Source organism: Leucoraja erinacea, chromosome 2 (assembly GCF_028641065.1).
Source record: "Leucoraja erinacea ecotype New England chromosome 2, Leri_hhj_1, whole genome shotgun sequence".
NCBI lineage: Eukaryota > Metazoa > Chordata > Chondrichthyes > Rajiformes > Rajidae > Leucoraja > Leucoraja erinaceus.
This window is the reverse complement of record NC_073378.1, coordinates 23,622,635-23,637,246: the sequence shown is the minus strand read 5'-3', so window position 1 is coordinate 23,637,246 and position 14,612 is coordinate 23,622,635. Positions and strand designations below refer to the sequence as shown.

Below are 14,612 nucleotides of genomic sequence, written 5' to 3'. Positions count from 1 at the left end.
GAAGGATATTCTTGCTATTGAGGGAGTGCAGCGTAGGTTCACAAGGTTAATTCCAGGGATGGCGGAACTGTCATGTGCTGAGAGAATGGAGCTGCTGGGCTTGTATACTCTGGGATTTAGAAGGATGAGAGGGAATCTTATTGAAACATATAAGATTATTATTCAGCCTGTAGTCTGAAGAAGGACTTCGGCCCAAAACGGGAATAGTGCCGGGGGATTGGCGTACTGCGCATGTTGTTCCATTGTTTAAAAAGGGGTCTAAGAGTAAACCTAGCAATTATAGACCTGTTAGTTTGACGTCAGTGGTGGGCAAATTAATGGAAAGAATAGTTAGAGATAATATATATAAGCATCTGGATAAACAGGGTCTGATTAGGAACAGTCAACATGGATTTGTGCCTGGAAGGTCATGTTTGACTAATCTTCTTGAATTTTTTTAAGATGTCACTCGGGAAATTGATGAGGGTAAAGCAGTGGATGTTGTGTATATGAACTTCAGTAAGGCCTTTGACAAGGTTCCTCATGGAAGGTTGGTTAAGAAGGTTCAATGGTTGGGTATTAATGGTGGAGTAGCAAGATGGATTCAACAGTGGCTGAATGGGGGATGCCAGAGAGTAATGGTGGATGGTTGTTTGTCAGGTTGGAGGCCAGTGACGAGTGGGGTGCCACAGGGATCTGTGTTGGGTCCACTGTTGTTTGTCATGTACATCAATAATAACCATATAACCATATAACAATTACAGCACGGAAACAGGCCATCTCGACCGTTCTAGTCCGTGCCGAACACATAATCTCCCCTGGTCCCATATACCTGCGCTCCATAACCCTCCATTCCCTTCCCATCCATATAACTATCCAATTTATTTTTAAATGATAAAAACGAACCTGCCTCCACCACCTTCACTGGAAGCTCATTCCACACAGCTACCACTCTCTGAGTAAAGAAGTTCCCCCTCATGTTACCCCTAGTTGCTGAAATCATTTAAAAATAAATTGGATAGTTATAGCTGTAATTGTTATACGTTATATATATATATTTATATATATATATATATAATATATTCTTTGTAAACGTCGATATAAATCTCTGTTCAATATTCTAAGCTATTTATAAGTTGAGGAACCACAAAACTAACTTTTGTGGTACGTTGCCAATCATTAAATGAACTCTTGCTAAGTATCGTTTTTGAACTCGCCTAGCTGTCAACCCATGTTATAAAGTATAGCCCCAATGGTGTGGACTCACTTTTGTTGATCTCTTGTATAAAACTTTATCAAAAACAAATTCCTATTTTTATTTACTTCATTAGGAAAAGATGGATCATCTATTACATATGCTGCAGAGTGCTAACCCCAGTGATGGTCAGCCAGACCCAACAGAACTACTGCATCTGGAAGGTAGGAATGCTACATGTTTCCTATTACAATTGACTTTTTCTGCAGTTCACTGCTGTATTAATGTAAGCCATACATTTATAAATGTTGGTACACATGTTTTTTAAATTTGGGTATTGATTTTAGACATGGGGCTGAGAAAATGTTAAGCCAAGCCACACAAGGAAATTTTGGATCTGGGAGCTGAGCTTGAAGAAACAAAATGGCTGCTTTGACAGTGGAATGATTTTAAAAATGGGCAATGGAGATGCAGAGTGGGAACTTAGAGAGATACGAGAAATTTAAAATTAATCTATTGCCAGATTGAGAGCTTATATGATGGATGAACGAGACGTGATGTGCGATAGGACGCAGCCAGAAGTGTTAGAATAATTTGTTTATATATAATTATGCATTATGGCATATGAAGGGTTTGCAAAAAGATAATTTGAATAGATTATCATGGTTGAGAGTTCCCACTGCCGATCAGACCATGGAAGTGAGATGGATGGTGTTTGTATATAGATCTGATAAAGTTTTGTGTTGCGAAGGTTTATCTCAGTCAAATTGCAAAATACTCTCAGATAATGGCCAAGAATAGGAATAATAATGCAATGGAATTTGTGGTAGGTCTCTCATCATTTAATAAGTGGAAATGCTGCAGGTCCAGAGGCATTTGTGGAGAAAGAAACTTTTTTTTATCTCCACAGATGGTACTCAACCTGCTAAATATACTCATTTTCTGTTTCATTTGCAAGGGGTCAAGTAGGTAGTGGTGAGGCAAATATCATTAATTTGCACGTTTTCAGTTGAAGGCACTATGAGGAAGCCTGCTTTGGAAACTAGGTGTATAAGTACATTGTTCCCATAAAGTGACATCAAGGTAGACAGATAAGTGAAGAAGGCGTTTGGCACCCTGGCCTTCATCAGTAAGGGCATAGAGTGTGGGAGTTATGACATTATGATACAGTTGTGCAAAACTTTGGTGAGATTGCACTTGAGTATTGTGTTCGGTTTTGGTTACCCTGTTGTAGGAAAGATTTTATTAAGCTGAGAAGACTTGTAAGTTGAGGATAGCTGCAGGGATAGGTTGGCAGGCCTTTATTCCATGGTGTCTAGGAGGCTGATGGTTGATCTTTATAGAAAATCATGGGGGGAATAGATAAGGTGAATGCACACAGCCTTTCCCACCCTCACAACCAGTAGATTATGATCTATCCTTTCTAACCCACCCTTGTAAGGCGACATATCCATTACTGGCATTGACCTGGGAAACCTCTGAACTATAATAATATAATTTCTTAAATAAGAAGACCAATAGTGTACACACCATTTCAGATGCTGTCTCACCCATGTCCCCTATAATTGAACCATGTTGTATATTTTTGTATATTGTATATTGCTATCCTACTTTACAACAGCCTGCAATGTACTCAACCATTAGAGTGCATCCTACGCTAGGGAAGGAAAATTGTATTGACTAGCTTGCTGACAGATTAACGAATATGGTAGTTTTGCTTGCGTCAGGTGTAATTAGGGTTTAGTGAAAGTGGGCCCTCATCTACTATGATGTTTTGCACACTTCTAATAAAATACCTTTTAAACCTTCCTGAGTAGCTTGAGTGAACCACTGCAGGAATATTGGGCTCTTCAGTTTAGCAGCAACTCTTGTACTTGTACTGGTCCCACCTGCCTCAGAAGTGATCCCAGTGATCAAATACTTTAAGCCCACCTTTATACACCGGCTCTTGAGCCACTCATTTCTACCCTTGCCAGCACATGGCACAGGGAGTAATCCTGCAATTATGACCTTGAACTTCCTGCGTTTTGACATTCTGTCTAATTCCCTAAAGTCACTTTGCAAGGTCTCTTCCCTCTTTCTACACACGTCATCAGTACCAATGCGTACTGCAACCGTTAGTGGATCTCTCTTCCCCTTCAATATATTCTGTACCCACTCTGAGATCGAACCCTGCAGCTGGGAGGCAACATGACATTCTATACTCTCGCTCTCAGTCACAGAAGCAACTCCTGTTTGTTCCCCTCGCTGATGAATCAGCCTCCATTACTGCTCACCTAGACGTTTTGTCGAATTGGAAAACACTTGCAACACTGTCACCTAGATAATCATCAACACAGGAGCACCGCAAGGTTGTGTGCGCATTCCCCAACTCTACTCTCTCTGTACCTTGACACTGCTCCGACATAATCATTAATTTCACTGACTGTACAACTTTTGTTGGGTAATGATGAGTCAGAGTACAGGAAGGAGTTAAAAATCTGATTAATAGCTGCCAGAACAACAATCTTGTTCTCAATCAGCAAGACCAGTGAGCTTTGTTGACATCAGGGGGGAGGGGGGAAGGAAACCGGCCAACAGGACCATTGCAAAGAGGATGTATATATATCTCTGTGGATCTGTCCTGGGTCCAACACTTCAATGCAAGGACAAAGTTCATCAACACTGCCATATCCCAAGCAGTGGGAGGAGATTTAGTATGTTGATGAATACACTATCGAACTTCTACGGATGTATGGAAAAGTGCATACTGATAGGTTACATTGCAGCCTGGTGTGGTAACCTGGACCCCTCGGAATGAAGGACTCAAAGGAGGTTAGTGGACATAGGCTGGTCCATTACGGGTACTAAACCCCCCACGGTCGAAGGGATCTATATGAGGTGCTGCCATAAAAACGATGCCATGCTCTCATTTCACTTCTAGGGAAGACGATGCAAGAGCCTGAAAACAATGCCTACAAGTTTAAAGAAAAGTTTCTTCACCGGCAAGCACAGGCTCTTCAACACTGCATAACACTAACCACTTCCTCAGCAACAATGATCTTTTCTGGACTGTGTCTTCGGTTGCACTGCGTACTTTTTTTTTTAATGCACTATTATGGTTCTATAGTATTACAGTATTTATTGTATTTTTGACTATATATATTTGTCAATGTGTTATTTCAGGGGTGTTGGACACATCCCTGATCTCCCATATATTGCAGGGGGGTCATGCCACAGTCCTCACTTCCACATGTTTTATTACCAGTCTCTTGCAGTTAAGAAAGTGGAAAATGAACTTGACCTGATCATTACTCACCCTGCTTACCGAAACCCTGCACTCAGCAAACCCTGCACTGTGAGCTCAACAGCAGCACTTCAACCTCCCGGCCCTTACAAAGACTGATTATAAAATGTTTGTGTGATTCATCTACCATCTAATTTTCCTTTATAACCATGTAACAATTACAGCACGGAAACAGACCATCTCGGCCCTACAAGTCCGTGCCGAACACTTATTCTCGCCTAGTCCCATCTACCTGCACTCAGACCATAACCCTCCATTCCTTTCCCGTCCATATAACTATCCAATTTATGTTTAAATGATAAAACCGAACCTGCCTCCACCACTTCCACTGGAAGCACATTCTACACTTTATTAAATGATCAGACACGCACACTATTTATTACACCAAGGTGTACTTATCTCTCATAAAAAGGGTTATCAGAAACTAGCCTTATCATTATTTAGATTACTAAATGGCTTTATTGCACACTCAAACTTTTAATTCATTAACTATCTTTTACTCAGTTGTTATTTTAGTATTTGGTGTCCAATCTGACCTGCCCATCTTAATGTAAATATGTGCTTTTTCTTTGTTTGATGCTATCTATAATCTTTTTAGTTAATTACACTTGTTGAGACCTTCCTTGCATTTCTTCTATCACCTAAAATGTATCTACACTACTGAGTTCTAAAAGATGGCTTTAAATGTCTCCTGTCAATCTCAAATCGCAGATCCCTTAACTTGATTTGTAGTTCAGTTTGGCCAACTCTGCTGTCATACCTTCTTAATTGCCCTTATTAAATTGTAAAATACTTATCTTGCACCCATTCCTCTCCATCTCAAATTAAATGTAAAATTCAATGATATTATAATTGCTGCTACCTCAGATGCCTTCACAATGAGGTCATTAATTCTTACCTTGTCCAATATCTAGCCGGCACGCTGTTGGCTCTAGAGAGTACTTTCTGAAGAAACCTATCCCGGAACCGTTTTAAACTCTTCATCTAGGTTAGCGTTGTAATGGGTATATTTTTGGACTGGCTAGTTAATCAGTTATCTTCTGCATATACCTACATAATTATAGAATAACTTCTGTACTTCTCTTTTCCCATTCCCAAACCTTTCCATTCTCCAAAATTTCCCAGGTATCTGTCATCAGATGGGGCCACTTATAGATCAGAAGTTAGAAGAAATTGACAGGTAAAAGTCCTATTTTCACATTTGTTCGCAACGTATGCTGGAGAGTGCTAATAGCCCTTGGTGTTGTCAACATCAACTGGAGCCATTGAAACCTCCAGCTATCTGTTCTAACACTGACATGAATACCTCCAGATTACCAACTACTGACCTTCCTCATCTGATGAATAAATCCTCCTGCATGTTGAAGATCACTTTAAAGGATGACTGAAAGTTGCAAGGGGACTGAGTATAAACTGAGCACAGAATTGAATTGATTCGTCACTTTTCACTTTATAGAGCAGATCTTTTTTTTAATCATCCACTGTGGGGGGGGGGGGGGGGGGGCAACGTTTAGGATGTTACTTGTAGACATATGACCACCGACTGGTTTGTCACACAGCATTAATTTTACATTGTTTGTCCATTATTCTTTCTTGAACTGTCACATCTTCAATGTGTTGTATTGTTAATACTCAGCCGGCATTCACACCTGCATCTAAAGCAATGTCAGGACTGGCTCCGCCCCGTCCTGTGCCCTCTTAAATTTCCTTAGCTTCATACTATCAAAATCAGAAATAAAAAATAAAAATTGTTTAGTCAGAAGTAAAATGGGGCATGTTATGCCACCTGGAGCTGCAAGGTACCTTCATCTTTGCACAGTAGATACAGAGCGATTTTCACTATTAGCACAGATATCTGTTTCTTCTATGTTCTTGATATTATTGCATGCATGATGATGGGATTCAGACTGGACCAAACTGCGTGTGGGAAATGTTACATGCACTTTTGGTTGTGGAACACAGAGTTTGAGAAATATCTGACCCATTAACATTTCATTTTGTGTTATAGACAATTAGACAATAGGTGCAGGTGTAGGCCATTTGGCCCTTCGAGCCAGCACCGCCATTCAATGTGATCATGGCTGAGCATCCCCAATCAGTACCCCATTCCTGCCTTCTCCCCATAGCCCATGACTCTGCTATCTTTAAGAGCCCTATCTAGCTCTCTCTTGGAAGCATCCAGAGAACCTGCATCCACTGCCCTCTGAGGCAGAGAATTCCACAGACTCACCACTCTCTGTGAGGAAAAAGTGTTTCCTCGTCTCCGTTCTAAATGGCTTACTCCTTATTCTTAAACTGTAGCCCCTGGTTCTGGACTCCGCCAACATCAGGAAGATATTTCCTGCCTCTAGTGTGTCCAAGCCCTTAACAATCTTATATGTTTCAATGAGATATCCTCTCATCCTCCTAAACTCCAGAGTATACAAGCCCAGCTGCTCCATTCTCTCAGTATATGACAGTCCCGCCATCCCGGGAATTAACCGTATAAACCTACGCTGCACTCTCTCAATAGCAAGAATGTCCTTCCTCAAATTAGGGGACCAAAACTGCACACAATACTCCAGGTATGGTCTCACTAGGGCTCTGTACAACTGCAAAATTTTATTCTGTTATTTTACATCCAATGTACCAATGTAATAATTTGTGGCTTTAGGAAGCATTCTGAACTGTCAGATCTAAATGTGAAAGTGATGGAGGCTCTATCCCTGTACGCTAAATTGATGAATGAAGATCCTATGTATTCCATGTACGCTAAACTTCCGAATCAGCAGTATTATGTGCAACCGTCCTCTGTAGCAGTCTCTCAGGTATTGTAAATAATTTTCCAAACCATTTTTTTCTTGATAGTTTAGCTGAGCATCTTCATATATTCAATCTCTCATGTAATCAAAAAACCTGAAGATTTAATATTATGTGCAGCAAAGGAAAGACAAATGACAGTTTATACCTTGGCATGAGGAACTGCAGATGCTGGTTTACAAACAAAAGACACACAGTTCAGAAGTATCTCAAGCAGTTCAGGCAGCATCTCTGGAGAACATGATAGGTGATGTTTTGAGTCAGGACCCTTCTTCAGACTGATTGTAGTATGAGGAGAAAGCTTGAGGAGAGGTGGGGAGGGGGGAACAATTTCAGGCAAGTGAAGGGTGGATATAGGTGTGGGAGCTATGGCAATGGGTGGACAAAAGCCAAATAGCTATCAGAGAAGAATGGTGGAAAGTGAAGCCAGAGGAATGATTTAAATAATATGACCTTTGTAAAAAAAAAAATGGAGGGAATTCAACATTATGTACCTCTTTTCAAGTAGGGCTTCAAGAAAAATGCTGGGGACTATAGGCCGGTGAGCTTAACAACTGTAGTTGGTCAGTTACTGGAGAGTATTCTGAGGGATATGATATACAGGCATTTGGATGGGCAAGGGCTGATTAGGGATATTAGTCAGCATTGTTTCGTACGTGAGAGGTCGTGTCTCACAAATCAGATTTTTTTTTTAATGGTTGATGAGCGGCATTTGTTTACATGGACTTCAGTAAGGCATTTGACAAGTGTCCGCATGGTACGCTGCTCTGGAAGGTTAGATCGCATGGGATCCAAGGAGAGATAGCTGAATAGATAGAAAATTAGCCTCATGGAAGGAAGCAGAGGGTGATGGTGGATGGTTGCTTTTCAGACTGGATGCTTGTGACTAATGGTGTGCCTCAAGGTTCGGTGCATGGCCTGTTAATGTTTGTCATCTACATCAATGAGAACATACAGGGCAAGATTAGCAAGTTTGCTGATGATACAAAAGTTAGTGGTTTTGCAGATAGTGAAGATGGTTGTGAACGATTGCAGCAGGATCTGGATCAATTGGCCAGGTGGGCGGAGGAATGGGTGATGGAATTTAATACTGAGAAGTGAGGTGTTGCATTTTGGGTCATCGAACAAGGGCAGGACCCACACAGTAAATGGCAGTCCTCTGGGTAGTGTTGTAGAGCAGAGAGATCTAGGAGTACAGGTGCATGGTTCCTTGAAGGTCGAGTCACAGGTAGATAAGGTGGTCAAAAAGGCTTTTGGCACTTTGGCCTTCATCAGTCAGAGTTTTGAGTATAGAAGTTGGGAGGTCATGTTACAGTTGTGTAAGACGTTGGTTAGACCGCATTTAGAATATTGTGTTCAGTTTTGGGCACCATTTAATAGAAAAGAAACCCTTCTTGAAAGGGTTCAGAAAAGATTTATGTTGCTAGGACTAGAGGGTGTAAGCTATAGTGAGAGATTGAGTAGGCTGGGTCTCTATTCCATGGAGCACAGGAGGTTAAGGGGAGATCTTATAGAGATATACAAAATCATGAAAGGAATAGATCGGGTAGATGCACAGTCTTTTGCTCAGAGTAGGATAATAGAGGACCAGAGGACATAGGTTCAAAGTGAAGGGGAAAAGATTTAATAGGAATCCGAGGGGTGACTTTTTCACACAAAGGGTGGTGGTTGTATGGAACAAGCTGCCAGAGGAGATAGTTGAAGCTGGGACTATCCCATTGTTTAAGAAACAGTTAGACAGGTACAGGGATAGGGTAGGTTTGGAGGGATATGGACCAAGCGCAGGCAAGTGGGACTAGTGTAGCTGGGACATTGTTGGCCAGTTTGGGCGAGTTGGACCGAAGGGCCTGTTTCCACACTATATTAGCCTATGACTATGAGTAAACTTGAAATATTCCTTGTCATAAAGTCCATGGTCAATTTTTAGAAGGTACTTTAATACTATTAAAACAGAAAATGTTGGAAATACCTTGAAATTTGGGAAACATCTCTGGCAAGGCAAACGGTTAAGTTCCTGAAATATTGTGTGCAGCATCTTGTGGTCATCAGATTATAGTAAAGGTGTCATTAAGCTAGATAGGGTGCAGAAAAGATTTACAATTATGTTACTTCAACTAGTGGGCGAGAAGTATACGACAGCATTGAATAGGTTGAGTGTTTTCACTGAAGTGAAGGAAGTTGAGGGGTGATCTTATAGAGATTTATTTATAAATCATTATGGGTATGGATAAGATGAGGTAAGAGAGAAATTTTTAAAATAAAACCTGAGAGGCAAGATTTCTACATAGATGGTGGTGAGTAGTGGGTATATGGAACAAGCTGCCAGAGGAAGTGGTTAAGGCATATGCAATTACAACCTTTTAAAACAAAATAATTTAGATAGGTGCTTTGATAGGAAAGGGTTAGATGGATATAGACCAAAAGCACGAAAACTTGACTAGCTCATGAAGGCACCTTGATTGGCATGGATGAGTGAAGCTGAAAGTCCTATTTCGGTACTATGCTACTCTGATTGTATGAGACATCTGGACCAATAGATGGTGGGAGACTGATACCAGCAATGGTCTGAACTTGTCTTGATTATGATGTTTTCAAGTTGTTTCAGTACCTGACAGTGCCATTTTTAAACAGATACAAATTTACACGAAATAGTACACAATCTCATAACTTTTGATGATTGTATTCTTTGCCATAAATGTGGCCTGAACTGATTTAGGAATGGTTACATTATTCAAAGTGGGGAAGCCAAAATGTCTTTGATGCCATGTTTCTTTGGCCGAAAGTGAGAACTTGGTTGCTCATTGTAGTGAGTTTGTACATTTCAGATGTATTTAATGCCACATGCTTGAACTTTTTTAGCAGGTATATTCAGGACAGCCTCCCAGTGGCACTTATGTAGTATCTGGTACATATCAAATGGCTTCAGTCCAGGGTTATAGTCTTTCAGCAGATCACATTCCATCACTTAGTCAAGCTGGTGTCCCTCTAGCAGCAAGTTCAGCCCTGTCCACCCAGCAAGCTCTGACGTCTTTTACCAAGTAAGTGTTTTTGTGTTGATCGATTATCATTTGTATTGTTCGTGAATCTCTTGCAGAATTTTTAAACCCATTTTAGCAGGTGTATATCTTCTTCTTCTTCTTCTTCTTAAGCCCTTTGCTCCTCTAAGGAGCATAGGCCATTGACAAATGTCTTTCATCTCACTCAGTTGTTGGCAGTTCTTTCGAGATCTCCGCAGTTGAGCGCACTCTTAGACATTTCTGTGTATATGTTAGCTGCTAATTGGAAACTGGAGTAACAAGTATTTATAATTATTTGGCTAATATGAATTAAAAGAATACTTTTCTTTGAAAGGAGAACTAGTATTTTCTGGTATTTCATGGCTCAAATATAGTGTTCATGTAAATTTTTTAAAAAATCCTAAATTACAGGGGGACATTGATAAACTTGCAATTTAAAAATGGTGTAACACAAATGTAAAGTAGTAAACGTTGGGAGGGAAAGCTTGTTTATAGATGCTTGATTGGTAGAGTACAGATGCAAACAAACCTTAGATTAACAATTAAACCATTCAGCTGAAATTGCACCACAGTTTAGCAAGGTGACAAATTGAAATGAAAGGATGATGCACTCATGTCGACAGTTTTACTGAAGTGGCATTTAACTTGGGAACGGTGGAGATAGTCACGGACACAAACCCACATCGTGACTCAGTTTAAACATCAGTGGCTGAGTATCTTGCCTCATTACGGTGGCGCAGCGGTAGAGTTGCTGCCTTACACCGCTTGCAGTGCCAAAGACCCGGGTTCGATCCCGACTACGGGTGCTGTCTGTATGGAGTTTGTACGTTCACCCCGTGACCTGCGTGGGTTTTCTCTGAGATCTTCGGTTTATTCCCACACTCCAAAAACGTACGGGATACTGAGTTGGATGATCAGCCATGATCATATTGAATGGCGGTGCAGGCTCGAAGGGCCGAATGGCCTACTCCTGCACCTAATTTCTATGTTTCTATATGTACAGGTATGTAGGTTAATTGGCTTGGAAAAAGTGTAAATTGTCCCTAGTGTGTGTAGGATAGCATTAATATGCGGGGATTGCTGGTCAGTGTGGACCAGGTGGGCCGAAAGGCCTGTTTCCGCGCAGTATCTAAACTAAACTAAAATTATTAAGCTGCGTTATGGGCCTGCCCCACTTGGCGATTTTTTTCGGCGACTGCCGGCATCATTGATTGACATATCAGGTCCCTGAAAAAGTCGTGGCGTGATGACGTATTGACGCACAGTGTTTCCTCAAGTGTCGCAACTTTTTTTTGTCGACGCTGGTTTTTGAAGTGTTCAAAATCTTTTACCGACCCTGTTTGACGCCGGTAGTTGCCGAAAATATCGCCAAGTGGGACAGGCCCTTTAGTGGTTTATATTGCAATTAAATAGAACCTAAGTTTAAATGTGATTGATTCTCCTTTTTATTCTCTTTCAGTGCTATGCCAGCAAATACATACATAAATCAACCAACAGTGTATAGTCAAACTGCCCCTTCAAATGTTGACGTGTCAAGTTACCAGAGTACAGGATTAAATGGACAACAGATGCCAAGCTACAGTGTTTCCTCTACAACCAATGGCCAACAATCTAACAGTCAGCAACAATCACCTTACTCACAGACTGCACTTCTATAGGGGATATTTTTCTTCAGTTTTATTCTTAATGCTGGCTGAGAATAAACAGGTAGTACTTTAATTTACAGCAATTAAAGCGGCATCGATATGCGCAGACTACTCTGAACTTTTTTTTTAGAACCATCTAATGCTGAAGGAGGACAAATGGTAACCTACCCATGAAAAAACATCATGTTCTTAAAATGACAACAGCCATTTGTGCTGTGCATATTCTCCTATTTTGTGGAATAAAATGGAACTGACAGCTGGTATGTGTAAATAATATTGGTTTATTGTATTAGTATTACATTTGATAGCCATAAGTGAAAATGTGAAGATAAACTGTTGCAGTTGATATAGAAATTAATTCATGGTGGATTTAAAATTAGATTATCAATTTTTTGTAGTAATTTTAATTTATTTATATATAAAATAGTTAATGTTTCATCATCCCTATGATGTGAAGGATTCAATCTGCATAGCCCCATTTTGCACTCAAATAAGACTACACTGTTGCTCTGCTCATTCTGGTTATAAAGAGAAAATGCAAACAATCGAGTTATACATAACTTTCTATGCATTATATGCTGCTGCTTTTTCACCTCCCGTTTTAGTTTTTTTCTCAAACATTATGTATTTTTTCAAATAATTTCCTGATTCACTCTATGCCTAATATGGGAAATAAATCCCATATTTTTAAAGTTAATTTTTCAAATGAAGTGTCTGAAACTAATTTCAACTACATGCAGTATAAAGCATTATCCTTATGTCTTGTTTTTACGGTCTGAGTAGCAAATTATTGCTTAGCATTTTATCTTGAAAGATGGGAAAAGTATTTCTATATAAATGTAAAATTAGAGTGAAACTTTGAATAATAACTCTAATTACAAACTTTTTTTAAAATGACATATCTTGTAGCACAAAACTAGTGGTTCAGAGAGTTTTCCCTTTGCCTGCGGCTCCATACATTTAACCGCCAAAGACATAGCTTTGAAACAAAAGCTGCTCTGGATCCCTGTTCATAATTGGAATGAAACTTATCATTGATTGGGATTGTATGATCTGATTGTTTTTTTTCAAATGATGGTTGAAATAATAATAATTTAGAATTCAACAATATTTCAGTTCTAATTTTTCTTGACTACGTGTTTAAATGAAAATTGCGTGCTGTAGCCAGGTTAAAAGGATTGTCTTGTCCATTGAGTAGCTTCCTAATTTATCTTCTGGATTAGAACCCTCTTTACATTTATAGACTTTCACTCTCACTGAGAGGTATTTAGATTTTCATTGCATAACTGGACTTGGCAGATAATGTGAAGAGGCACATTTGCAGACTAGTGGAATTTATTTTCTACAGTTACTCTTCTTTTAAAGGCACTATCATTAAAAAATTACTATGCTGTATTTCCGTTCCTACATCATTTATCATTCTGTTTGAAAATACATTAAAAAAGCTGTCGTTCAACCTTTTAAAAGATGGTGCTCCTCTAATTTAGTGTCCATAACTGGAGGTGTGAAGTTTGCGAATATGTGTTGCATTTTACATTTTTTTAATTTAATATTTTGTCTGCTTTGAAAATTTTAAAAATGCATTGTCTTGTTCATTCAATGTATTGCAAACCAAATGTAATTCAACTCGTGTGTTTCAATAAGTATGTTGGTTAATATTCAGGTTAACAGATATAAACATCCGTTTTTATTTTCTCCTGTTTGCTATTAAATTCATGAATGGTCCACAATTTTGCAAAAACTGTTTATCACATGCTAATCGTGTAATACTGGTTCAGTTGTGTTCAGTTTCCCATTCACGCATTCTTTTTGGACGATAGGAAATGAGGGAAAAATCTTTGTATAAGATGTTAAATTTTATTGATGAATGCTTAAGTATGTTTCATCATATAAAGTTTTAAACTATGCTTTAAAGCTCATGCTGTTAATTGTCTTGAAAGTGTGTTTGTGTAATCTTTGACCTTGTTAACTGTCAAATAAGTTGTAACAAAATGGTTGACTCCAATGCAGCAATTCTAAAGCCTCTCATAAGATTTCTTACTCTATTGCATGTCAAAGGCACAGAAAAGAGAAAATACAGATAATCTTCATTGATCGAAAGTTTCACAGTTGACCTGTGATCAACTAAATGGTTTAAATAAATAGTTTAACAGATGTTGTCCTAGTGTCAGTGAATTCAAATAGTTTTACATCAAGAATTGTAATATAGTTCCTGTTTATGTGGGATTCACTATAAATCACCACAAAATTATAATATTTTGCACGTGGGTTTATAAAACAATTACGTGATTCTTCATGACATCAGCGCATTCAAGGAAAGGATTTGCAAGTGAATTTAGGGCAGCAGGGCGAACTTGTGTGTTTTTCTTGTATGTACTTGTGTGTTTTCCTGTGCTGCAGACACCAATAGGATCAACAAACTCACCAGAAAGGCAGGCTCCGTCCTGGGGACAGAGTTGGATTCATGGGGGTGGTCTTGCTCAAACTGCGGAGCGTCATAGACAATGCAGCTCGCCCCCTCCATGACCCACTGGTCATCCTGAGGAGTACCTTCAGCAACAGATTGGTTCCACCAATGACTGGTTCAGCCATGATCACATGGAATGGCGGTGCTGGCTCGAAGGGTCGAATGGCCTACTCCTGCACCTATCGTCTATTGTCTCTAAGATGCAGGACAGAACGCCACAGGA

General features: G+C 39.6%; 1 protein-coding gene across 4 annotated transcripts in view; it reads left to right on the top strand.

The window, feature by feature from the left end:
• The window catches only part of LOC129707725 (signal transducing adapter molecule 1-like), a 72,123-nt gene extending 58,047 nt beyond the window's left edge, over positions 1-14,076 (top strand). For 3 of the 4 annotated variants that reach the window (XM_055652985.1, XM_055652976.1, XM_055652958.1), the window contains 5 exons: positions 1,311-1,398; positions 5,586-5,640; positions 7,114-7,267; positions 10,119-10,297; positions 11,736-14,076. In XM_055652985.1, coding sequence (XP_055508960.1) covers positions 1,311-1,398; positions 5,586-5,640; positions 7,114-7,267; positions 10,119-10,297; positions 11,736-11,934 — 675 coding nt within the window. In that variant the 3' untranslated portion in view covers positions 11,935-14,076. The remainder of the gene's footprint in view (positions 1-1,310; positions 1,399-5,585; positions 5,641-7,113; positions 7,268-10,118; positions 10,298-11,735) is intronic. The other variant, XM_055652966.1, reaches the window with a different exon arrangement.
• The last annotated feature ends 536 nt before the right edge of the window (positions 14,077-14,612 follow it).